General features: G+C 46.0%; 1 protein-coding gene across 2 annotated transcripts in view; it reads right to left on the bottom strand.

Annotated features, from left to right (window-relative positions):
- Positions 1-26,862, bottom strand: part of LCLAT1 (lysocardiolipin acyltransferase 1) — a 335,781-nt gene that overhangs the window by 135,139 nt on the left and 173,780 nt on the right. For both annotated transcript variants that reach the window (XM_088467990.1, XM_088467991.1), the window contains one exon: positions 9,857-10,003. In XM_088467990.1, coding sequence (XP_088324116.1) covers positions 9,857-10,003 — 147 coding nt within the window. The remainder of the gene's footprint in view (positions 1-9,856; positions 10,004-26,862) is intronic.

Genomic DNA, 26,862 nt, shown 5'->3' with positions numbered 1-26,862 from the left:
GGTATTAGTATATTATGTGTGTGTGTCATGGCATTAGTATATTATGTGTGTCTGTGTCATGGTATTAGTATATTATGTGTGTGTGTGTCATGGTATTAGTATATTGTGTGTGTGTGTGTGTCATGGTATTAGTATATTATGTGTGTGTGTGTGTGTCATGGTATTAGTATATTGTGTGTGTGTCATGATATTAGTATATTATGTGTGTTTGTGTCATGGTATTAGTATATTGTGTGTGTGTGTGTCATGGTATTAGCATATTATGTGTGTGTGTCATTGTATTAGTATATTGTGTGTGTGTGTGTCATGGTATTAGTATATTATGTGTGTGTCATGATATTAGTATATTATGTGTGTGTGTGTCATGGTATTAGTATATTGTGTGTGTGTGTGTGTCATGGTATTAGTATATTATGTGTGTGTGTGTCATGGTATTAGTATATATGTTTGTCTGTCATTGTATTAATACATGTTATTCTGTGTGTAAGAGTGTGATATTAATATTGCGTGTGTGCGCTTGTGTGTCATGGTATTAGCAGAATATGTGTATGTGTGTAATACGATTAATATAATATACAGTATGCCTGTGTGTGCTTGATGGTGTTATTATAATTGTGTGTTATGGCACTAATATAATTTGTATGGAGGGGGTATTAATATAATGTGTTTGTGTGATGGTATTATTGTTGTGTGTATGTGTGATTATTTTATTACAGTATAATGTGCGTGCAGGGTGTGGAATTAATGTAACGTGTCAGTACTATTAGCTAGATATAGGGGGGGGGGAACATATTTATCAAACACACACAGATGTCCTCATAAATCTAGCCTCAATACATTACGCATGGCGACTTGCCTGGCATGAGTGAGCCGCCATGTTCTGTGCACTCTGCTAGAGTTGGGCGTCTTTTCTTGTCGAAATTCATCTAAGTCGCAACGTGATGCGATTAGGAGGCTCCAGCAGACTACGCTGAGTAATGTGATATGTGACACCTGTATATCTGTGTGCTCCTGAGTCTGTATATGGGAGACTGCGCTGAGTAATGTGATATGTGACACCTGTATATCTGTGTGCTCCTGAGTCTGTATATGGGAGACTGCGCTGAGTAATGTGATATGTGACACCTGTATATCTGTGTGTTCCTGAGTCTGTATATGGGAGACTGCGCTGAGTAATGTGATATGTGACACCTGTATATCTGTGTGCTCCTGAGTCTGTATATGGGAGACTGCGCTGAGTAATGTGATATGTGACACCTGTATATCTGTGTGCTCCTGAGTCTGTATATGGGAGACTGCGCTGAGTAATGTGATATGTGACACCTGTATATCTGTGTGCTCCTGAGTCTGTATATGGGAGACTGTGCTGAGTAATGTGATATGTGACACCTGTATATCTGTGTGCTCCTGAGTCTGTATATGGGAGACTGTGCTGAGTAATGTGATATGTGACACATGTATATCTGTGTGCTCCTGAGTCTGTATATAGGAGACTGCGCTGAGTAATGTGATATGTGACACCTGTATATCAGTGTGCTCCTGAGTCTGTATATGGGAGACTGCGCTGAGTAATGTGATATGTGACACCTGTATATCTGTGTGCTCCTGAGTCTGTATATGGGAGACTGCGCTGAGTAATGTGATATGTGACACCTGTATATCTGTGTGCTCCTGAGTCTGTATATGGGAGACTGCGCTGAGTAATGTGATATGTGACACCTGTATATCTGTGTGCACCTGAGTCTGTATATGGGAGACTGCGCTGAGTAATGCGATATGTGACACCTGTATATCTGTGTGCTCCCGAGTCTGTATATGGGAGACTGTGCTGAGTAACGTGATGTGACACCTGTATATCTGTGTGCTCCTGAGTCTGTATATGGGAGACTGCGCTGAGTAATGTGATATGTGACACCTGTATATCTGTGTGCTCCTGAGTCTGTATATGGGAGACTGCGCTGAGTAATGTGATATGAGACACCTGTATATCTGTATGCTCCTGAGTCTGTATATGGGAGACTGCGCTGAGTAATGTGATATGTGACACCTGTATATCTGTGTGCTCCTGAGTCTGTATATGGGAAACTGCGCTGAGTAATGTGACTATGTGACACCTGTATATGTGTGCTCCTGAGTCTGTATATGGGAAACTGCGCTGAGTAATGTGATATGTGACACCTGTATATCTGTGTGCTCCTGAGTCTGTATATGGGAGACTGCGCTGAGTAATGTGATATGTGACACCTGTATATCTGTGTGCTCCTGGGTCTGTATATGGGAGACTGTGCTGAGTAATGTGATATGTGACACCTGTATATCTGTGTGCTCCTGAGTCTGTATATGGGAGACTGCGCTGAGTAATGTGATATGTGACACCTGTATATCTGTGTGCTCCTACAACTGTATATGAACCACAACAGAACTTGGAATGAATAAAAGCTGCGGCACTTCATATATAGATTCAGGGCCTCCGTGGTGCACAGATAAAATATGAGATATGGTAAGAACTTACCCTTGTTATCTCTATTTCTACGAAGTCCATAGGGTTCCACAGGATACCTTGGGGGGGTATAGGTGTGACGTCAGTCGCTGGGCACCATAGAGTTAAGCTTTTCAGCCTCCTAGGATGCACTAGGGTCCCCCTCCTATACCCCGCCCCCGAGCCAAGGCACCTCAGTTAGTTATCAAGCCATAGGCCGGAGGAGGAGAAGGAAGAGAGAGAAAAAAGATCTGGACACATACAAGAATCACATTCTCACCAGAGGGAGACGGAAAACCGGTGACCAGAGCAAAGCCCATCTGCAGCACAGGTGCGACAGGGCGGGAGTCCTGTGGAACCCTATGGACTTCGTAGAAATAGAGATAACAAGGGTAAGTTCTTACCATATCTCATATTTTCTACTTCAGGGTCCATAGGGTATCCACAGGATACCTTGGGGATGTCCCAAAGCAGTATCCTTTAATGGTGGGGACGCTCCTGTGCAGAAAGGAGAATCCGCCGCCCGAAGGAAGCATCCTGAGAGGCGAAGGTGTCAAACCTGTAATACCTCACGAAGGTGTGGACAGAGGACCACGTAGCAGCCTTGCAGATCTGAACTGCCGAGGCACCACGTTGAGCTGCCCACGAAGGACCCACAGACCTAGTGGAATGAGCCTTCAGAGAAGGAGGGACCGGTAGGCCTTCATGAAGATAAGCTTCAGAAATAGCCATACGGATCCAGGCTGCCAAAGTTTGCTTTGAAGCAGGCCAACCCTTTTTACGGAAGCCATAGAGGACAAACAAAGCGTCCGACTTCCTAAACGAAGAAGTGCGGTCAACATAAGTCCTTAAAGCCCGCACAACATCCAAAGAGGCCTCACCCACGGAAAGACCCGGTGAGTTAAAGGCCGGAACAACGATTTCCTCGTTAACATGAAACTGGGAAACAACTTTGGGAAGAAACTCGGGCCGAGTGCGGAGCACTGCCCTGTTCCCATGAAAAACCAAGAAAGGGGGTCTACAAGAAAGAGCCCCTAACTCAGAAACACGTCTGGCCGAAGCAATTGCAAGAAGGAAAACAGTCTTAGCTGTTAGCCATTTAAGATACATTGAGCCCAGTGGTTCAAACGGCGGTCCTTGGAGAGCCCTCAGGACCACAGCCAAATCCCAAGGCGCCACAGGTGGAACAAAGGGCAGCTGAATGCGGAGAACACCTTGCATAAAGGTGCGCACATCCGGGATTGTAGCAATCCTACGGTGAAACCAGACAGATAGGGCCGAAACCTGTACCTTCAAAGAAGCAAGGCGAAGCCCATGATCTAGTCCCGCTTGCAGGAAGGCGAGAATCCGAGACAGACGAAACTCCCGCGGTGCATAACCTCTCGGTCGACACCACTGGAGGAACGAATGCCACACGCGATGGTATATCCTCGCGGAAGACGGTTTCCGAGCTCGTAACATGGTACGCACCACAGAGCTGGAAAACCCCCGGGACCTCAGCATGGCCGTCTCAACAGCCACGCCGTCAAAGACAGCCGAGTCAGGTCCGGGTGAAGGCAAGGACCCTGAGTGGACTTCTGCCAGTTGATTAGCCAGCCGTGCCGTTGCAGCAGTGCAATGGTCAGGTCCAAGTGGCGTAACAGGAGCTCTGGAGATCCTGCCACCAATAACAGGTCGTCCAAGTACGGCAACATGCGGACTCCCTGCAGCCGCAGAGAAGCCGCCATGACCGCCATCACCTTGGTGAAAACACGTGGTGCTGTCGCCAGGCCAAAAGGTAACGCCCGAAACTGGAAGTGGTCGCTGCGGATTGCAAACCTAAGGAACTGTTGATGGCGCAAAAGAATAGGGACATGCAGGTAAGCGTCCTGTATGTCCAATGACACCATGTAGTCCCCAGGTTCCAGCGCCAGAATGATGGACCGTAGGGTCTCCATCCGAAACTTCGGGACCCGCAAAGACTTGTTGAGTGCTTTGAGGTTGAGAATCGGACGATATGACCCATTGGGTTTCTGTACCAAAAATAGATTTGAATAGAAACCCTGGCCCCTCTGGGAGAATGGAACAGGCACTATAACTCCAGCCTGGAGCATAGTGTGCAATACCTTCCGCAGCTCCGTAGCCTTGTTCCGGTCTGATGGTAGACCCGTGGTGAAGAATCGAGCCGGGGGTCTGTGCCGGAAGGAGAGGGCGTACCCGTGGGAAACCACCTCCAGAACCCAAGTGTCTGTCGTAGTGGTCGACCAACACTGGGCGAACTGTAGCAGGCGGCTTCCCACCCTGAGATCCCCCAAAGGGAGGCCCGGACCGTCAGGCCGCAGGCTTGTCATCTGGCTTGGGGGCCGGACGTCTGGTACTCCATGCCTGCTTCCGGGGCTTGGCCGATTTCTTAGGACCAGCCTGTCGAGGAAACGACTGTGGTTTGGGCCTGCCCTGGGCCCTAGATGACCGAAAGGACGATGGTCCAGAACCAGAAGGAGCAGCGGCCGACGGGAGACAAGCCGATTTGGCTGCCGCCAGCGTGGCCACAATCTTATCCAGATCCGGACCGAAGAGAACTTCTCCGGTAAACGGCAACGCCTCCAGACCCTTTTTGGAATCTGCGTCCGCCTTCCAGGATCGCAGCCACAAGGTGCGACGAGCAGCTACCGCTGCTGAAGAAATCCTAGACACCAGAGTACTAATGTCTAGGGCTGCCTCGTTGATGTAGTTCGCCGAATCACGGAGATTGCCAATCAACTCCGCCTGTTCGGGCCGGACAGTCGGAATCAAAAGAAGCCTCTAATGAATCCGCCCAGCACTCCATCGCTCTGGCAACCCAGCAAATGGCCATAGCCGGCCGTGCTGCCCCCCCCGCAAGGGAATAAGCGGACTTGAGGCAGATTACCACCTTGCGGTCCGTAGCATCCTTAAGGGAGGACATGGATGTTATCGGCAATGTGGCACTACGGACAAGGCGGGTCACGTGAGAATCCACCTGTGGAGTGGATTCCCACTTTGCAAAATAATTATCCGTGAATGGATAAGCCACCGCCAGGCGTCTCTGCGGCTGGTATCTTTTGCCAGGCTGTTTCCACGCCTCCTCTAAATGGTCCACCAACTGACCCGAAAGAGGAAAGACTGTGGCATCGCCCTTCACATCCTTGAAAAAGACATACTTAGATTTAGCCGCTGGGGGAACTTCGTCCTCAATCACCAAGGCTGTGCGGACCGCTCGAATAAGTCCAGGAATATATACTTTGGACTTAGCATCAGCGTCCTTAGTATGGAGAGGTTCCTGATCGTAAGGATCCAGAATCTCCCCATCATCAGACGTCCCCTCGTCATCCTCATAAGGAGCCGACAGAGACGCCACCGGCCGTTTATGCGGCCGCATCACAGACTCCCCTTGCAACAAATCCGACAAGTGCTGTACAGAACTCGTCAGGGAGTTAACCCACGCTGGCTCCTGAGAAACCGGGAGCGGGGAAATAGGGAGACTGTGGGGTACCACCAATTGTCGTGGGAAACCCTGCATGGGTGACGACACCACTGACTGCTGGGATAAACCCATCGGTGTAAACGCAGGCTGCGGAGCTAACTGGCCCACTAAGGCTGTAAGCGCCTGAGCGAAACAAGCCCAGGGCGGCTCCTGTACCGGTGCTGTAACCGTAAGAGGCCGCGCCATGGACAAACACTGCCGGCAAAGGCCCTCCGCGCTACCCTCCCCCTCCGCTAATGGTACTTTACACGTAGTACACTGTAGCCGGAGGGGAAAATCACTTTCGGACATGATGGCACCACGTATGTGACCTCTCTCACCAATTATAACTTAAATAGGCGAGAGACCACCCTGCAGCACCGCACCGCAAGGGCTTAGCAGAAAGAACAGGGACAGTAATAAAGCTGACAGTTTAGAGAAAAGTTACAGGCAGCAGCGCTAGCACAGTCACATACAATGCAAAGAAAATCAATTCCTGCACTAACAGCGCTGATCACTCAACTACGCAGACACAGGGCCTGGTAGGACACAGCGCTGCATACACAGACCTGACCACAGCGGAGGAGAGGTATGCGGGGGGACCCAGACCACGATGCTTCCGTCCAGCGCTTCCAGCAGCGTTCACCATGCGTTCTGGAGAAGATGGCCGCCGAGGAGCAGAGAGGAGGCTGGCCTGGGGGAGGAGCGCTGCCACAGGACCAGTCGGCAGCATGCAGAGAGGGCTGTGTGCAGCGGGGGAGGCGCCGGCTGTGAGACAGGGAAGGCACGCTCCCCTGGCATGCATTTAACCCCTGGGACGCCGCAGCGCTACCGCTCTGCTGCGGTCCGCTGTCCCAGGGGGTAGTGGAAAGCGCAGGTTGGTCGCCTGGCTCCACGCTGCAGCCAGTCCCCAGGGAGCCCCCTGCCTGGGGACTTAGGACCATGTGACCAGCGGGGACCCACCGCGGGACCCCGCTGCTTACCTTTGTCCCCCTTGGATCCGGCCATGGTCCGGAACATCTGGGGTCACCGCTAGCTGTGACCCCAGATGCTCACCAGCATCCCCGGATCGGTACCGGCGTTCTGGTACCGACGGGGGTGTAGGGAAGACAGCATGGACGTCAGGACTGACTGTCCATGCTGTACATCCAGATGTGCAGCCACAGCTGCACTGAAGAAAGCTTCAGGGGCTCTTCTAGCCCCCACTCCGACAGGTGCACCCGACGCCAGCCGGGCACCAAACTAAACTGGGATGCCTTGGCTCGGGGGCGGGGTATAGGAGGGGGACCCTAGTGCATCCTGGGAGGCTGAAAAGCTTAACTCTATGGTGCCCAGCGACTGACGTCACACCTATACCCCCCCAAGGTATCCTGTGGATACCCTATGGACCCTGAAGTAGAAACAGGTGTCACATATCAATATAATCAGTCTGCTGGTGCGTCCTAGTCTATATCGTGATTTTTACCAAGGATTCTGGAGTTTGGCCTCATTAGCTAACGCAATCGTAGCCTATGGGCTACATATCGAAAAATTATAAACGCGCATGCGCACTAGGCGGTCCGGGTTCCCGCAGCATAATACAAAGTGTGATCATTTTACTTTATACAATGCAGAGACGGTCTGTCCCTGCATGTGATTTTTAATACACCTGGACTTATCGCCTTGTTACTGCCACGAAAAGAGAAAATAAGAAATTCTATTTATCGCGTCTACAACCCGATAAATGACAAATGGGCCCCAAGGGGAGGGCTATATAGGTTATATAATAATGGGAATATTCATGTAACATGCAGATGATAAGGGATAACACATAATGACAGAGCTAGTTAGCAGGAAGGACGGCAATTATTAAATAACTTAAAGTTGCTACTGATTGAATTTTTTTGGATTTGCCACACTGGGTGACAGTAAATCAAAAATAGGCGTAATCAGACTGATTAACATAGAAGAAAATTGTATTCAAATATATATGCAACCTAAAATGCCAATTAAATGGTATATATAAAATCTGTATAAGAAATAATATTCCCAATACCAGTAATACAATCACGGGACAAGACAAGATAAACATAGACAAGTACTGTAAAAAGGTATTAAACACTTGGTGGGCGCCGATATTAGTAAATGCGAATGTATCTAATGGTGCATACACACAGTCAGATCTTTCTTCAGAACTGAACGATAACGATTTAAAAAATCGTTCAATCGTTCATATCTGACATGTCTGAACTATGAACGATGCGCGTTCCCGATGGTCAGATAACGATATCTGACATCTGATGTGTTTGCAGTCAGAATTGGACGATTCCATTCATTTTAACGCAGTCAAAAATCGTTCATAGTTCAAATCATTCAATCGTTCATCTGACAAATCTGACCGTGTGTATGCTCCATAGGTCTGTGTCCAGATACAATAACTCTTCCACTTGAGTATTTAACAAATAAGTCGTCCTCACCGATTTAGCCCAGGAGTTACGTGATGAATGCTCACCGCTGCTCGTAGCACTTATGTAAACTGGCGCTCATTGCAAACTGGGCAGCAAATGGCAAAGGTTCCATCGTGTCTGGATCTAGTCCAATGTGCCTGAATAATGTCAGTCACTGAGGAAATGTCCAGGTGACATCGCAGGACATTTAATGTTATGTGCTGAGATTTAATGACCGAAAGAGATTATTCCCCAGACGGGTACTGATGACTGGCTCGTTTACTATGCCACACTGAAGGAAATACAATGCAATGAGGGGTCTTTAGATGAGAGATTATGAGCTGGACAGGATTATGACCCGTTTGTGCGCACTGGGGTCACACAAAAACACTGGAGGTCATTTACGAGGAGCACAGCAGAAATCAGCCTGTTTCGTACTGTGGGTCTCATTCAGACGCCCGCTCGCGAGCACAGGACGCTCGCAAGCGGGTCGATGGTGCCCTAATGCGCATGATGAAGGGAGTTCAGTCGTGCGCATGCGCGAGACCCGCATAGCGACAGCCAAGCTGTCGCTATGGGTCTCGCACCAAAGGGGGCGTGCTGTCGATGGTGACTGACAGCACGCCCCCTTTGGTGGGCGTGCCGGGGGCGTTGCTTCCCAGACAGAGGCGTTCTCATGGGAACGCCTTCCGTCTGGGTCCGGCACCACTGACATCACTAGTGATGTCCACTCCCACTAGTGATGTCAGTGGGAGTGCTTTTGGCTCTGATAGAGCCAAAAGCACTCCTGGGCTTGTGGCAGCGAGACCCTACCACAAGGGTCTCGTCGCAAGCCTGATGGTCGCGATGGTCTTTACCATCGCGACCATCTTTTTGGCCGTTCGCATAAGCTGTGGGTGGTCACCCACAGCTATGCGGGCGGCCAGGAGGCCACTCCATTTTTAGGCAGGAGGGCCCTGATTCAGAGCGAGCGCTCTGGTCAGAGCGTCCGGCTCTGAATCAAGCCCTGTGCGCCTAGATTTCGGCTGAAGTGTACAGATTAGCAGGAGCAGAGGGGAGGGGACCTGGATGGAAAAAGAACATTCATTGCAAAGCACGACTAGGCGCTAGGGCCATTTTCTTCTGCAAGCCAAAATCAGGTACATTATGGAGACACCAAATTTTTAGAGGACACTCTTGCAGTGAGTAGAGGCACAGCCATTCCCATTCCTCAGTGTGCTGCCTCCTGATATACAGATGAAGCCACGTACATCGTTGCCGCGATGCACGCACACGCATCGCTGCATAGCGCAGCAGTCGCCAGGCTGTGAGCACTCTCAGCCAGCTAGTACCCCATTGAATTCTATGGTGTGCGCGTGCGTACGCATGGCCGCGGGCACGCTGGTTGCGCCATACATGCCGCAATGCGAGCGACCATGGCTACATCTGTATTTCAATGAATATATATAATATTTATTTTAATACAATCAGTAGCTATGCACACACACTAACCTGTCAGATCGGTTCCCTCTGGGAAAAACAGAAGCTGGAGCGGTTCCTTAATGTCACAAAAATAATCCAACATGGCTTCAAAGTGACTCTTGTCCTCCTCCCATTTCCGCTGGATGAAGATGAAGGCAGCGACTTGCATGGCCCAACCTATAAATACATACAGTATTCAAACAATCACCAATAAAGAGCCGGGATTATACAGTTCTACGAACAAAACACTGATGCAGACGCATTCTGGACCTCACTTAGAAATCAAACTAAAACCACTCCAAGGTGCACCTGGACAAACCACGTTGCAATTAAAGGGGTGCAAATGCCTTTTAATTTCATTTTTTGGGCCACATTTTACATTCAGCCCGAAAATATAGCCCAATTCTACTTTAACACTACAATTGACAGTTCAATGGGGACCCAACTCTCCCCCAAATCAAATAATTGTCCGCACAATAAAAAAATTGTCTGTCTTACAGTTCAACATAGTTTCGTCAAGGGAGCATCTTCTAGCGGGTCAGACTCTGAATGAGGCCCTTTTTTGTAATGTATACATCTCTTTTATTTAGTTATTTCATGTTGACCTATCGAAATGAGCTTTCAGACACTCAAGGACATTCTACAGTGTCACAATATAGTTTTAACAGGAGCAAATTCAGCGACTAGCCCGGCACTTGTATGACACAAAGGGACCTCTAATGGCAGAATTCATACAGCTAACCTACAGATGCGGAGCTGAAAAGCCCCTCTCGGCGTGTCAGGCCCCGCAAAACTGCTGGCGCCGCCGTATTTTTTTGGCGAAAAAGCATCCAAGTTGCAATGCGACTAACACGCACCAGCAGACAGCACTGATTAATTTGATATGTGACACCTGTATACCTGTGTGCAACTGAGTTTCTTAATCTGTATACGAAGTGCTACAATGTAGTGGCCGCGGCTTTTTTCATTCCAAGTTCCATTGTGGTTCACATACAGACTCAGGAGCACACAGATATACAGGTGTCACATATCACATTACTCAGCACAGTATCCCATATACAGACTCAGGAGCACACAGATATACAGGTGTCACATATCACATTACTCAGCGCAGTCTCCCATATACAGACTCAGGAGCACACAGATATACAGGTGTCACATATCACATTACTCAGCACAGTCTCCTATATACAGACTCAGGAGCACACAGATATACAGGTGTCACATATCACATTACTCAGCACAGTCCCCCATATACAGACTCAGGAGCACACAGATATACAGGTGTCACATATCACATTACTCAGCGCAGTCTCCCATATACAGACTCAGGAGCACACAGATATACAGGTGTCACATATCACATCACTCAGCACAGTCTCCATATACAGACTCAGGAGCACACAGATATACAGGTGTCACATATCACATTACTCAGCGCAGTCTCCCATATACAGACTCAGGAGCACACAGATATACAGGTATCACATATCACATTACTCAGTGCAGTCTCCCATATACAGACTCAGGAGCACACAGATATACAGGTGTCACATATCACATTACTCAGCACAGTCTCCCATATACAGACTCAGGAGCACACAGATATACAGGTGTCACATATCACATTACTCAGCGCAGTCTCCCATATACAGACTCAGGAGCACACAGATATACAGGTGTCACATATCACATTACTCAGCGCAGTCTCCCATATACAGACTCAGGAGCACACAGATATACAGGTGTCACATATCACATTACTCAGCGCAGTCTCCCATATACAGACTCAGGAGCACACAGATATAAAGGTGTCACATATCACATTACTCAGCGCAGTCTCCCATATACAGACTCAGGAGCACACAGATATACAGGTGTCGCATATCACATCACTCAGCACAGTCTACATATACAGACTCAGGAGCACACAGATATACAGGTGTCACATATCACATTACTCAGCGCAGTCTCCCATATACAGACTCAGGAGCACACAGATATACAGGTGTCACATATCACATTACTCAGCGCAGTCTCCCATATACAGACTCAGGAGCACACAGATATACAGGTGTCACATATCGCATTACTCAGCTCAGTCTCCTATATACAGACTCAGGAGCACACAGATATACAGGTGTCACATATCACATTACTCAGCGCAGTCTCCCATATACAGACTCAGGAGCACACAGATATACAGGTGTCACATATCACATTACTCAGCGCAGTCTCCCATATACAGACTCAGGAGCACACAGATATACAGGTGTCACATATCACATTACTCAGCACAGTGTCCCATATACAGACTCAGGAGCACACAGATATACAGGTGTCACATATCACATTACTCAGCGCAGTCTCCCATATACAGACTCAGGAGCACACAGATATACAGGTGTCACATATCACATTACTCAGCACAGTCTCCCATATACAGACTCAGGAGCACACAGATATACAGGTGTCACATATCGCATTACTCAGCTCAGTCTCCTATATACAGACTCAGGAGCACACAGATATACAGGTGTCACATATCGCATTACTCAGCACAGTCTCCCATATACAGACTCAGGAGCACACAGATATACAGGTGTCACATATCACATTACTCAGCGCAGTCTTCCATATACAGACTCAGGAGCACACAGATATACAGGTGTCACATATCGCATTACTCAGCGCAGTCTCCTATATACAGACTCAGGAGCACACAGATATACAGGTGTCACATATCACATTACTCAGCGCAGTCTCCCATATACAGACTCAGGGTCACACAGCTATACAGGTGTCACACATCACATTCCCCAGCACAGTCTCCTATATACAGACTCAGGAGCACACAGATATACAGGTGTCACATATCACATTACTCAGCGCAGTCTGCTGGTACATTGCATTTTCAGCAAAAGAAAAAAAGACCCCCAATGCTAACAGAGTAGCATGGAACCTGGCAGCTCACTCGCGTCATGGAAGCCGTGCTGCATGGTGTATTGAGGCTAGATGTATGGGGATAAATGTGTAAGTCTTTTTATTATTTATGTATGCAGTAGTAACTAGAGTAGTCTTAATCCATTGTATTTCCTTATTTTTAGGACTTTGGAGCATCAATAAAATCCCATGCAAACACCCCCAATTCTGTATGTCTCGAAAAAAGCTGCAAACACTTAAAAAACCAGTGCGTCCGTCTGGCTGCGGCTATTAAATGCGTAGCAATGATGCCACCTTATAATTAATAATGGCAGGAGGTATAGTTTATGTTACAATCAGATGTAGGCCAAAAATAATCAGACTCAGGATGCAAAACAAACATGTACCGTACCAAACTGCAAAAGCTAGAACTGATATTGCCTAAAGACACAGGGCCCAATTCAGACCCGGACGCTAAGCCGCGGAAGCACGCTATGAGTGATCGTTGCCCGTCTGCGCATGCATCGCAGTGCGCGTGAGTGAACCTGTCATTGCGATCGGGAATCGTGCACTCTTAACGCAAAGACTGAGTGCTACTTTGAGTGACAGATAGCGCCGTTTGTAGGTGGTAACAGGGGAAGGTGATTGTGAACGGGGGAGTGGTGCTGTGAACGCAGGCGTGTCTGGGCATCAAAACGGCGTTTTATGGGTGTGCATAATTAAGCGTTATTGTACACGTCACTTGGTTGTATTTCAGCCTACAGTGATCGCAGCGCTTGCGGCTGGGGTAGGGTCTACCTCAAGCGCTGAGTGCAGCTGCGATGGCTCTCGATGGTTCTGATTAATCAGACACTTCCTGGAGATTACGTGTGTTAATAAAGAAAAGTGGGCGTCTTTATACCAGCGTGCGCTCACTCTGCCGTAGCTCTCTAAGACATAGAGGGCGTCCTTACACCAGACAGTGCGATCGCGGAATTTGCATACCCGGACCCCTTTTGGCTGTGAGAGAGCGCAGCTTAGCGTCCGGGTCTGAATCTACCCCACCGTCTTCAGAACACATTTTTGAAAAGGTTTATACCTGAACGCTTCCTAATTGTATAGTACTGGCCATAAATAAACATACAGTGGCGTATCACAGCAAAGGGGCTTGGGCGTCACACGCAAGTGCCGTAATTCACGTGACCATGACAAAGGGTAATGTTAGCTTGGGGTGAATGTTTTAATGAGTGGTCAGTGGAGGTGGCACAGGGCTGGACAATTCCAATACATTGCTATTATTCTGTGTAATGTCTCTGTGATGTCGCCAGTGAGAACTGAATTCTCCATTCTCACCCCAAAAACGGCTGCATCGCATAAATGCAGGCGACTGTTCCCTTTATCTGAACAGGACGTGAGACAGATCCCCCACTGACCAGCTGGAGACAGACCCCCACTGACCAGCTGGAGACCTTATACCTTCAGTATACAGAGTGACACAAAGCTGCAGTAAAGGAGGATTTAACTTTTTTCTTTTTTTTTGTTTAATGAAAGGATTTAAAGTGCAGTCGATTATGGTTTTTCTTTCTACAGACAGGGAAAGCTGGAAGCATGTAATCAGATAACTGGCAAGACTAAATATATGGGAAGAACCAAGTGGGCGATTGCACTATAAATAGTACATGGTTATAAATAAAATTTTAAAGAAAAAACGAGTCACACACTCAACCGCTGCGATATGAGACTCAAATACGGCCTTAAAAAAAGATTTATGAAGTTCCATTTTCTGGCGTGCTTGTCCCAATGTACTTGTCTTTTTCTGCCTAATTCTTCACAGGAATGTTAATTATAAACAAAGCAAAAAATGTTTCCACTTGTAAAATAACGCAGAAGCGCAATGTATTTATAAATAGTCCGATATTCACCCAGGGTTAATGGGAAATCATATCCCAAGAAGGTTTTAGTAAAATATGCACAACCCATAGCATTGTTTATTTTTACGGGGTAAATAGTTTAAAGGGATAATTGTAAACATTTTAAAAAGAGTAGGAAGTCTGAACTTTGAGGAAAATAGAAGTGTGTTTTACACCCCAACCTGACCCCACCTTTATATCAGACCTTCTTATCACTACTCTGAGCTGTGGTGGCGCCCTGTACTTCACTTATCTGTCTGCCATCCCCTGCCTCCTATCATATCGCTGCGCCTGTCACAAACAGCCCTGTCCACAATAACACATCACTTATGTCCTAATATACTCTGTGCTGTTAGGGGACTTTACTCGTTCCACTATATAACTCTCAGGCTGTGACTTCCTGCTGCCACCATTCCCCTCCTCACATCCTGTCACAGCCCCTGTCACCTGCAGCCCTGTCCTCACTAACACATCACTCATCTCCTGATATACTCTGTGCTGCTGGGGATCCTGCTCCTCCCACTATATAACTCTCAGTCTGTGGCTTCCTTCGGTCCTCACTGATCTGATCACAGACACTGTGCCACTGGGAGCATTATGATAATCTTTGTATACCCTTTGGACACACATATATCTGTCTGCATCTGAGTCTGTATATGAAGCACAACGGAACTTGGCGTGGAAAAAAAAAGCTGTGGCCACTTCGGTTACAGATTCAGAGACTCAGTCACACGCAGATATACAAGTGTCACATATCAAATTAATCAGCGCAGTCTGCTGGTGCGTCCCATTCACAATATCCGCAAAACGATGCCTGGGACGTGGCACGCAGAGAGGCGAGGACACATCTGTATGGTCACTGTAAGAAGCCCAACCCTCAATCAGATTTTACTTCCCATCTCTGTTGCACTTAACCACTGTTGGAGAAATGTGTCAGGTGGTGAAGAGCCCGGACCTTAAAATAACTAATAAGTACTTGATGCCTCATCTGCAGGGAGATATATCTGTCATAGTACAGCTGATATCAGCAGGTATCCGTTTAGGGAAAAATGCAATAAGAGAAATGTGCAGCGTGGACCCTACCTTATATAGCCACTTTCTCAGACCTCCCCGCTACTACAGCTATTCACCATTTGACCATTAAAGGTAAAATAAGTTCCAGCTGCAATCTCGCTGAACCAGCTGATGACTGTACACATACAGATTAGGAAGGAAAAGGGGAATATTTGCTGGAATTCTGGCATTTAGAAAAACACACAAAGAGAGGAAAACAAGAGCGGCTTTTGGTGGTTGGGGCGGGGGGAGGGGGATGGGAGTCATTGAGAAGTAACATTTCTTTGTTTGGAACAGCTGAGTGAATGTGGACTCGCCAAGTGTCCTATCAGAGCTTCTTGTACGGAATATGGCAAACAGCTCTCCATTGAAAGCAGCAATTCAGTTAACAAAAACAAAATGCTTTCAATTATAATAATTTTAGAATTCTGTAGTGTCAAGGACTACCAGGGCACAGTCATGTGACATTATGTAATGAGCAGGGAGGCTTTGGAATGCCCCTCTGAGCTCTCTGCACTGTGAAATCCTTCCTCTTTCTTCCGCCTCTGCCCTTGTGTAACAGTAACAGACTACTGGGGTCTATGTACTGAGCCTTGGAGAGAGAGGAAGTGGATAGAGATAAAGTACCAACCAATCAGCTCCTAACTGTCATTTTTCAAACAGCCTCTAACATGACAGTTAAAAGCTGACGGGTTAATACTTTATCTCCGTACACTGTCTCCCCAATGCTGAGCACATCTCCCCCCCCGTGTCTGGCAACCAGACTTTTTTTTTCTCTTCCTTTTTCCCGTTCAAAAAGATTTTGAAAAGGAGATAAAGATTTGTAGAACAGATAACAATACCGTCCATCAGATGCATTCTTAAGAGAAGAAAGAAAATCTATATGAGATTGTAGCTTTAAACAATATAAATGCTTTTAAAATATAAAACTGTTTCTTGGGGGAAAACAAAGTAACACAGTTCTTTACAAAGCCCAAATGACAGATCTGCAGCCCTACTATGGCCAATTTACGCACACTGGAGCCTGCGAGTACAGATAAATGGACGGATTACTGTGCTAGGATGCCAGACTAACAATTTGAGGAGCGAGTTGGGTTGAGCCTCCTGATGCCGACTTGCACTCATCTTAATATAATAGGCCCTTTGCAATTGGTCACATTTCTGGAGTTTTCTTTTTCTTGAACAGAAACGGTGGCTGCGATTTGGGGCTCAATCGAAGGCCAACTCTGCATCAACCCAAATGCGTGCCATATTGGGCTTAAGGTCAGCATTGCCCCATCATGCACCCTCTTTGGAGAGACGACCATGTATTTATACTAAGAGCAAGTCCGGCTTATAAGACCCCTGCAGGCTTGGCACTGTCCCTGGGGCCTGGCAGCAAGCAGTTACCATTGCAGCGTTTGTGTTTCCTTTATTCCCCTATTACCTGGGGGCTCATTAAAATGTTCTATACTGTCCCTATACTGTGCACATTATAATCAGCCAGATAAGGCATCGGAGCCAAGGAGGGTGGCATTCTAGAAGGCTATCAGATGCTGTAGGAATATCAGTTTACAGATAAGACTAGGTCAGAAGTGTAGAGGCCGACATCAACTGTTACACCCCAAGTAAAAGACTCTTTGTAATGTGTTTGAGTCTACTTGTAACGAGCTTCAGAAAAATTGACACTATATAAACTAAAACGTTAACCACATTTATAAACATGATATTGAATTAAATTATCCTCTTAAAGTAGGGTGGGTCAGGGGCACATAAAAAAAGAATAAGAACCCCTTTATAAGAATGGCAAGAATGTATTTCTTAAGCAGGGTGTGAGAATGCAGTAATGTCAGGAGCAGTTGTTGGAGAACGCTCCGTTTCCTAAATGCGGGTCATATCTTGGCCTCTGTCCCTGCAGAACTTCCACACAATCGGAAACAGAAAGGTTTGTGTTTCATATCCTGTGTTTTCCACATCTGTCATCCGAGTTCCACTTCGAATGAAATGGATTACAAACCTACTCGCCTCTCTGGGACTTGGAAAGTTCTCTAAATTGCTAAATGTCAGGTCTAAATAATGCTAACAGTGAAAACCTGGGAAGACCAGGAGTAAGGAGGATGAGAGAGACACAATTTTAAATTACAAATTAAAGAGAAACAAAAAAATAATAATTTTAAAAGATGTGTCCTTGCTCTTCTAGCCTCAATAAACCACGCAGCGCAATATGGCTGGCACGAGTGGGCGGCTAGGTCCCTTGCAACTCTGCTAGTGCCGCGTGTCTTTTTTTTTTTTTTGTCGAAACTACTTCTAAAGCTGGCCACACACTAGACCAACTTACATCCAACCAGCCAACTAGTTGATTGGTTGGAATGAAAATCTGGTAAGGTATGAAAGCAAATACCAATCAGCAATTTGCTCCGAAACGCCGAAAATGGACAAAACTGTTGTTTGAACAAATTGGTTAGATCAAACATTAACAAACTTGTCTGACCGACCATTTTCCTCTGTTTTCTGGTATTTAGGAGCAAATTGCTGATCATCAGTTACTCCCATACATTACCAGATTTTCATTCCAACCAGTCAACTAGTTGGATGGTTGGATGAAAGTTGGTCTAGTGTGTGGCCAGCTTTAGTCGCAATGTGATATAACTAGGATGAACTACCTCTCAAAAGTTTGGGTCACCCAGACAATTTCGTGTTTTACATTAAAACTGACTTTTATTTATCAAATGAGTTGCAAAATGAATAGAACATATAGTCAAGACATTGGCAAGGTTAGAAATAATGATTTTTATTTGAAATAATAATTTTGTCCTTCAAACTTTGCAGCATTGCAGACCTTTGGCATTCTAGCTGTTAATTTGTTGAGGTAATCTGAAGAAATGTCACCCAATGCTTCCTGAAGACCCTCCCACAAGTTGGATTGGCTTGATGGGCACTTCTTGCGTACCATACGGTCAGGCTGCTCCCACAACAGCTCAATGGGGTTGAGATCTGGTGACTGTGCTGGCCACTCCATTACAGACAGAATACCAGCTGCCTGCTTCGTCCGTAAATAGTTCTTGCATAATTTGGAGGTGTGCTTTGGGTCATTGTCCTGTTGGAGGAGGAAATTGGCTCCAATCAAGCGCTGTCCACAGGGTATGGCATGGCGTTGCAAAATGGAGTGATAGCTTTCCTTATTCAACATCCCTTTTACCTTGTACAAATCTCCCACTTTACCAGCACCAAAGCAGCTCCAGACCATCACATTACCTCAATAATGCTTGACAGAAGGCGTCAGGCCCTCTTTCAACATCTTTTCACTTGTATTGCATCTCACAAATGTTCTTCTGTGTCATCCAAACACCTCAAACTTAAATACGTCTGTCCATAACACTTTTTCCAATCTTCCTCTGTCCAATGTCTGTGTTCTTTTGCCCATATTAATCTTTTCCTGTTATTGGCCAGTCTCAGATATGGCTTTTTCTTTGCCACTCTGCCCAGAAGACCAGCATCCCGGAGTCGCCTCTTCACTGTAGACGTTGACACTGGCGTTTTGCGGGTACCATTTAATGAAGCTGCCAGTTGAGGACTTGTGAGGCGTCTATTTCTCAAACTAAAGACTAATGCACTTGTTTTCTTGCACAGTTGTGCACCAGGGCCTCCCACTTCTCTTTCTACTCTGGTTAGAGCCTGTTTGTGCTGTTCTCTGAAGGAAGCAGTACACGCCGTTGTAGGAAATGTTCAGTTTATTGGCAATTTCTCGCATGGATACTGTCGAGTTTCACATGAAGGTTCTCTTTATTTGGCCATTTGGAGGAGAGTATAATCGAACCCACAAATGTGATGCTCCAGATACTCAAAAAGCTCAACGGAAGGCCAGTTTTATGGGTTCTCTAACGAGCAAACCCATTTTCAGCTGTGCTAACATAATTGCACAAGGGTTTTCTAATCATCCATTAGTCTTCTAACGCGCTTAGCAAACACAATGTACCATTAGAACACTGGAGTGATGGTTTCTGGAAATGGGCCACTATACACCTATGTAGATATTCCTTTAAAAACCAGACATTTGCAGCTACTATAGTCATTTACCACATTAACAATGTATAGAGTGTGTTTCTGATTAATTTAATGTTATCTTCATTGAAAAAAAACAGTGCTTTTCTTTCAAAAATAAGGAAATTTCTAAGCGACCCCAAACTATTGAACGGTAGTGTATGAAGCACAACAGAACTTGGAATGATAAAAGCTGCGGCCGATGCATTGTAACACTTTGCATACAGATTCAGAGACTCAGTCGCACACAGAAATTAGCGTACCAGCTAGGCCGTTTTAGCGGGGCGCCGTGCCCTGCCCTATTTTAAAAGGGGTAGAAAGCACCCTGCACATTTGGTGGCGCCCTGTTAACACAACATGGCGGGTGCCATCCCCACCCGTGGGCCGCAGTGTGGTAAAAAAAAAATGGCGTTGCAGCGTTCATAGCCGGGGAATATATGCGCACGCCATTTTTTCACAGAGAGAGGAGAGCTTGGGGGCAGCCTGGCATGTCCGTAAGTGTCGGGCACGCCCCCAAAATAGATGAAAAGGGGAGAGCGTTTTAAAGAACACAGCCTTTTCTCATGGCCACGCCCCCTTTTCAGACATACACTAGAGTGCCCTTTTTAGTTTAGTTATACAAGTGTCCACAAATATCTTACCTCCATGTGCTACAAGTCGCATTAAACATAACGCTTGATCTCCATGCGGATTCGGTAGCGCCGAGCATCTTTTCGTGGAAATTTTTCCCTTCAAATGCATCTTATTCAAACATCAATGCAAATAGGATGCACAAGCAGCTTCTGCTGATTAAATGACATGCGGCATTCCTATATTCTGTGTGCAACTGCATGTATATCCGCACACAAAATGCTACGTTACAGTGTCAGCGGCTGTGACACTAACGTACCATGCAGACACACATCCTAGAGCCATATTCAATTTGAGCGGACCGGCGATACATTTCCGCCTCACAGACTTTTCACCTACATCGTGTGTTTTGTAAACGGAAGAGTATCGCGCGCGTATCCCCATATTCAATTTGAAAGTAGGCGAAAACGGGACCCGGCGAAATTTAAACAAGCGGAAAGTACTGTCGGATTTGGGGAAATCAGCCTGAAACCCCCCAAAAGATGCTCCGACATGGGGGTTAGCAATGGTTAACTCCGATTTGGCTTGCTGAAGGTATTTGGTGTTTTTAAATGGGCTCAATAGCTGCTAAATAGCGTTTTTGTATAAGTGGTGCAGAATAGTATTCAGGAGGTTTTTTTGCAGAAAAGAACTTATCCCAGCAAATTTGGGGTACTTGAAAATGGGGGTCAGCATATTTTAAAGTTGCTAAAAATAAGTATAAAAAAAATTGTGAAAAATCCACCTGCCGCAAGCCCCTGCAATGAAAAAACACAGCTGGGGCATACTTGGGGACCCCCCCAGAGTCTAGTTTGCTAGTTTTTAACTTTGTCCCCCAACATTTTTTTTTTCGCCCCCAAATTCAAAGTGATTTTTTTGGGTGTGTTCTTAAGTGTTTTCTAAAAAAAATTTGACACAGTTTACCTTTGGGGGACTGTCTGAAGGCTACACGGGGGTTCCCGCAAAGTTGCACCCCAAAACCCCTATTCTGCACTTTTTTCTGCCGGCTATTCATAGGCGAAACTTTTCGCCTGGTACATTGCATTGACTTTCCGCCTAGGCGGAAAGTCTTTCAAATTGAATACAGTGATACTTTTCCGCCTGGCAATATGACGTCATCGGCCGCGGATTCCGGCTTTTCGCCTCAAATTGAATACGGGCCCTAGTCGCAATGCAGAGTGACAAGGACGCACCAGGAGACTGTCCTGAGTAATGTGATATGTGACACCTGTATATCTGTGTGCTCCTGAGTCTGTATATAGGAGACTGCGCTGAGTAATGTGATAAGTGACACCTGTATATCTGTGTACTCCTGAGTCTGTATATGGGAGACTGCGCTGAGTAATGTGATAGGTGACACCTGTATATCTGTGTGCTCCTGAGTCTGTATATGGGAGACTGTGCTCAGTAATGTGATATGTGACACCTGTATATCTGTGTGCTCCTGAATCTGTATATAGGAGACAGCTCTGAGTAATGTGATATGTGACACCTGTATCTGTGTGCTCCTGAGTCTGTATATGGAGACTGCGCTGAGTAATGTGATATGTGACACCTGTGTATCTGTGTGCTCCTGAGTCTGTATATGGGAGACTGCGCTGAGTAATGTGATATGTGACACCTGTATATCTGTGTGCTCCTGAGTCTGTATATGGAGACTGCGCTGAGTAATGTGATATGTGACACCTGTATATCTGTGTGCTCCTGAGTCTGTATATGGGAGACTGCGCTGAGTAATGTGATATGTGACACCTGTATATCTGTGTGCTCCTGAGTCTGTATATGGGAGACTGCGCTGAGTAATGTGATATGTGACACCTGTATATCTGTGCGCTCCAATATGGGAGACTGTGCTGAGTAATGTGATATGTGACACCTGTATATCTGTGTGCTCCTGAGTCTGTATATGGAGACTGCGCTGAGTAATGTGATGTGTGACACCTGTATATCTGTGTGCTCCTGAGTCTGTATATGGGAGACTGCGCTGAGTAATGTGATATGTGACACCTGTATATCTGTGCGCTCCAATATGGGAGACTGTGCTGAGTAATGTGATATGTGACACCTGTATATCTGTGTGCTCCTGAGTCTGTATATGGGAGACTGCGCTGAGTAATGTGATATGTGACACCTGTATATCTGTCTGCTCCTGAGTCTGTATATGGGAGACTGCGCTGAGTAATCTGATATGTGACACCTGTATATCTATGTGCTCCTGAGTCTGTATATAGGAGACTGTGCTGAGTAATGTGATATGTGACATCTGTATATCTGTGTGCTCCAATATGGGAGACTGTGCTGAGTAATGTGATATGTGACACCTGTATATCTGTGTGCTCCTGAGTCTGTATATGGGAGACTGTGCTGAGTAATGTGATATGTGACACCTGTATATCTGTGTGCTTCTGAGTCTGTATATGGGAGACTGTGCTGAGTAATGTGATGTGACACGTGTATATCTGTGTGCTCCTGAGTCTGTATATGGGAGACCGCGCTGAGTAATGTGATATGTGACACGTGTATATCTGTGTGCTCCTGAGTCTGTATATGGGAGACCGCGCTGAGTAATGTGATATGTGACACCTGTATATCTGTGTGCTCCTGAGACTGTATATGGGAGACTGCGCTGAGTAATGTGATATGTGAGACCTGTATATCTGTGTGCTCCTGAATCTGTATATAGGAGACAGCTCTGAGTAATGTGATATGTGACACCTGTATCTGTGTGCTCCTGAGTCTGTATATGGAGACTGCGCTGAGTAATGTGATATGTGACACCTGTGTATCTGTGTGCTCCTGAGTCTGTATATGGGAGACTGCGCTGAGTAATGTGATATGTGACACCTGTATATCTGTGTGCTCCTGAGTCTGTATATGGAGACTGCGCTGAGTAATGTGATATGTGACACCTGTATATCTGTGTGCTCCTGAGTCTGTATATGGGAGACTGCGCTGAGTAATGTGATATGTGACACCTGTATATCTGTGTGCTCCTGAGTCTGTATATGGGAGACTGCGCTGAGTAATGTGATATGTGACACCTGTATATCTGTCTGCTCCTGAGTCTGTATATGGAGACTGCGCTGAGTAATGTGATGTGTGACACCTGTATATCTGTGTGCTCCTGAGTCTGTATATGGGAGACTGCGCTGAGTAATGTGATATGTGACACCTGTATATCTGTGCGCTCCAATATGGGAGACTGTGCTGAGTAATGTGATATGTGACACCTGTATATCTGTGTGCTCCAGAGTCTGTATATAGGAGACTGTGCTCAGTAATGTGAATGTGACACCTGTATATCTGTGTGCTCCTGAGTCTGTATATGGGAGACTGCTCTGAGTAATGTGATATGTGACACCTGTATATCTGTGTGCTCCTGAGTCTGTATATGGGAGACTGCGCTGAGTAATGTTATATGTGACACCTGTATATCTGTGTGCTCCTGAGTCTGTATATGGGAGACTGTGCTGAGTAATGTGATATGTGACACCTGTTTATCTGTGTGCTCCTGAGTCTGTATATGGAGACTGCGCTGAGTAATGTGATATGTGACACCAGTGTATCTGTGTGCTCCTGAGTCTGTATATGGGAGACTGCGCTGAGTAATGTGATATGTGACACCTGTATATCTGTGTGCTCCTGAGTCTGTATATGGAGACTGCGCTGAGTAATGTGATATGTGACACCTGTATATCTGTGTGCTCCTGAGTCTGTATATGGGAGACTGTGCTGAGTAATGTGATATGTGACACCTGTATATCTGTGAGCACCTGAGTCTGTATATGGGAGACTGTGCTGAGTAATGTGATATGTGACATCTGTATATCTGAGTCTGTATATGGGAGACTGCGCTGAGTAATGTGATATGTGACACCTGTATATCTGAGTCTGTATATGGGAGACTGCGCTGAGTAATGCGATATGTGACATCTGTATATCTGTGTGCTCCTGAGTCTGTATATGGGAGACTGTGCTGAGTAATGTGATATGTGACATCTGTATATCTGAGTCTGTATATGGGAGACTGCGCTGAGTAATGTGATATGTGACACCTGTATATCTGAGTCTGTATATGGGAGACTGCGCTGAGTAATGTGATATGTGACACCTGTATATCTGTGTGCTCCTGAGTCTGTATATGGGAGACTGTGCTGAATAATGTGCTATGTGACATCTGTATATCTGAGTCTGTATATCGGAGACTGCGCTGAGTAATGTGATATGTGACACCTGTATATCTGAGTCTGTATATGGGAGACTGCTCTGAGTAATGTGATATGTGACACCTGTATATCTGTGTGCCCCTGAGTCTGTATATGGGAGACTGCGCTGAGTAATGTGATATGTGATACCTGTATATCTGTGTGCTCCTGAGTCTGTATATGGGAGACTGCTCTGAGTAATGTGATATGTGACACCTGTATATCTGTGTGCCCCTGAGTCTGTATATGGGAGACTGCGCTGAGTAATGTGATATGTGATACCTGTATATCTGTGTGCTCCTGAGTCTGTATATGGGAGACTGTGCTGAGTAATGTGATATGTGACACCTGTATATCTGTGTGCTCCAGAGTCTGTATATGGGAGACTGTGCTGAGTAATGTGATATGTGACACCTGTATATCTGTGTGCTCCAGAATCTGTATAAGGGAGACTGCGCTGAGTAATGTGATATGCGACACCTGTAGATCTGTGTGCTCCTGAGTCTGTATATGGGAGACTGTGCTGAGTAATGTGATATGTGACACCTGTATATCTGAGTCTGTATATGTGAGACTGCGCTGAGTAATGTGATATGTGACACCTGTATATCTGTGTGCTCCTGAGTCTGTATATGGGAGACTGTGCTGAGTGATGTGATATGTGACACCTGTATATCTGTGTGCTCCTGAGTCTGTATATAGGAGACTGCTCTGAGTAATGTGATATGTGACTCCTGTATATCTGTGTGCCCCTGAGTCTGTATATGGGAGACTGCGCTGAGTAATGTGATACCTGTATATCTGTGTGATCCTGAGTCTGTATATGGGAGACTGCGCTGAGTAGTGTGATATGTGACTCCTTTATATCTGTGTGCTCCTGAGTCTGTATATGGGAGACTGTGCTCAGTAATGTGATATGTGACACCTGTATATCTGTGTGCTCCTGAGTCTGTATATGGCAGACTGTGCTGAGAAATGTGATATGTTACACCTGTATATGTGTGTGCTCCTGAGTCTGTATATGGGAGACTGCGCTGAGTAATGTGATATGTTGCACCTGTATATCTGAGTCTGTATATGGGAGACTGCGCTGAGTAATGTGATATGTGACACCTGTATATCTGTGTGCTCCTGAGTCTGTATATGGGAGACTGTGCTGAGTAATGTGATATGTGACATCTGTATATCTGAGTCTGTATATGGGAGACTGTGCTGAGTAATGTGATATGTGATACCTGTATATCTGTGTGATCCTGAGTCTGTATATGGGAGACTGTGCTGAGTAATGTGATATGTGACACCTGTATATCTGTGTGCTCGTGAGTCTGTATATGGGAGACTGTGCTGAGTAATGTGATATGTGACACCTGTATATCTGTGTGCTCCTGAGTCTGTATATGGGAGACTGTGCTGAGTGATGTGATATGTGACACCTGTATATCTGAGTGCACCTGAGTCTGTATATAGGAGACTGCTCTGAGTAATGTGATATGTGACACCTGTATATCTGTGTGCTCCTGAGTCTGTATATGGGAGACTGTGCTGAGTAATGTGATATGTGACACCTGTATATCTGTGTGCTCCTGAGTCTGTATATGGAGACTGCGCTGAGTAATGTGATATGTGACACCTGTATATCTGTGAGCACCTGAGTCTGTATATGGGAGACTGCGCTGAGTAATGTGATATGTAACACCTGTATATCGGAGTCTGTATATGGGAGACTGCGCTGAGTAATGCGATATGTGACATCTGTATATCTGTGTGCTCCTGAGTCTGTATATGGGAGACTGTGCTGAGTAATGTGATATGTGACACCTGTATATCTGTGTGCTCCTGAGTCTGTATATGGGAGACTGTGCTGAGTAATGTGATATGTGACACCTGTATATCTGTGAGCACCTGAGTCTGTATATGGGAGACTGTGCTGAGTAATGTGATATGTGACATCTGTATATCTGAGTCTGTATATGGGAGACTGCGCTGAGTAATGTGATATGTGACACCTGTATATCTGAGTCTGTATATGGGAGACTGCGCTGAGTAATGTGATATGTGACATCTGTATATCTGTGTGCTCCTGAGTCTGTATATTGGAGACTGTGCTGAGTAATGTGATATGTGACATCTGTATATCTGAGTCTGTATATGGGAGACTGCGCTGAGTAATGTGATATGTGACACCTGTATATCTGAGTCTGTATATGGGAGACTGCGCTGAGTAATGTGATATGTGACACCTGTATATCTGTGTCCTCCTGAGTCTGTATATGGGAGACTGTGCTGAATAATGTGATATGTGACATCTGTATATCTGAGTCTGTATATCGGAGACTGC

Source organism: Taudactylus pleione, unplaced genomic scaffold, assembly GCF_031769625.1.
Source record: "Taudactylus pleione unplaced genomic scaffold, aTauple2 ptg000079l, whole genome shotgun sequence".
Taxonomy (NCBI): domain Eukaryota; kingdom Metazoa; phylum Chordata; class Amphibia; order Anura; family Myobatrachidae; genus Taudactylus; species Taudactylus pleione.
Note: the sequence above shows the minus strand (reverse complement) of the source record. Positions and strands in the feature narration are given on the sequence as shown.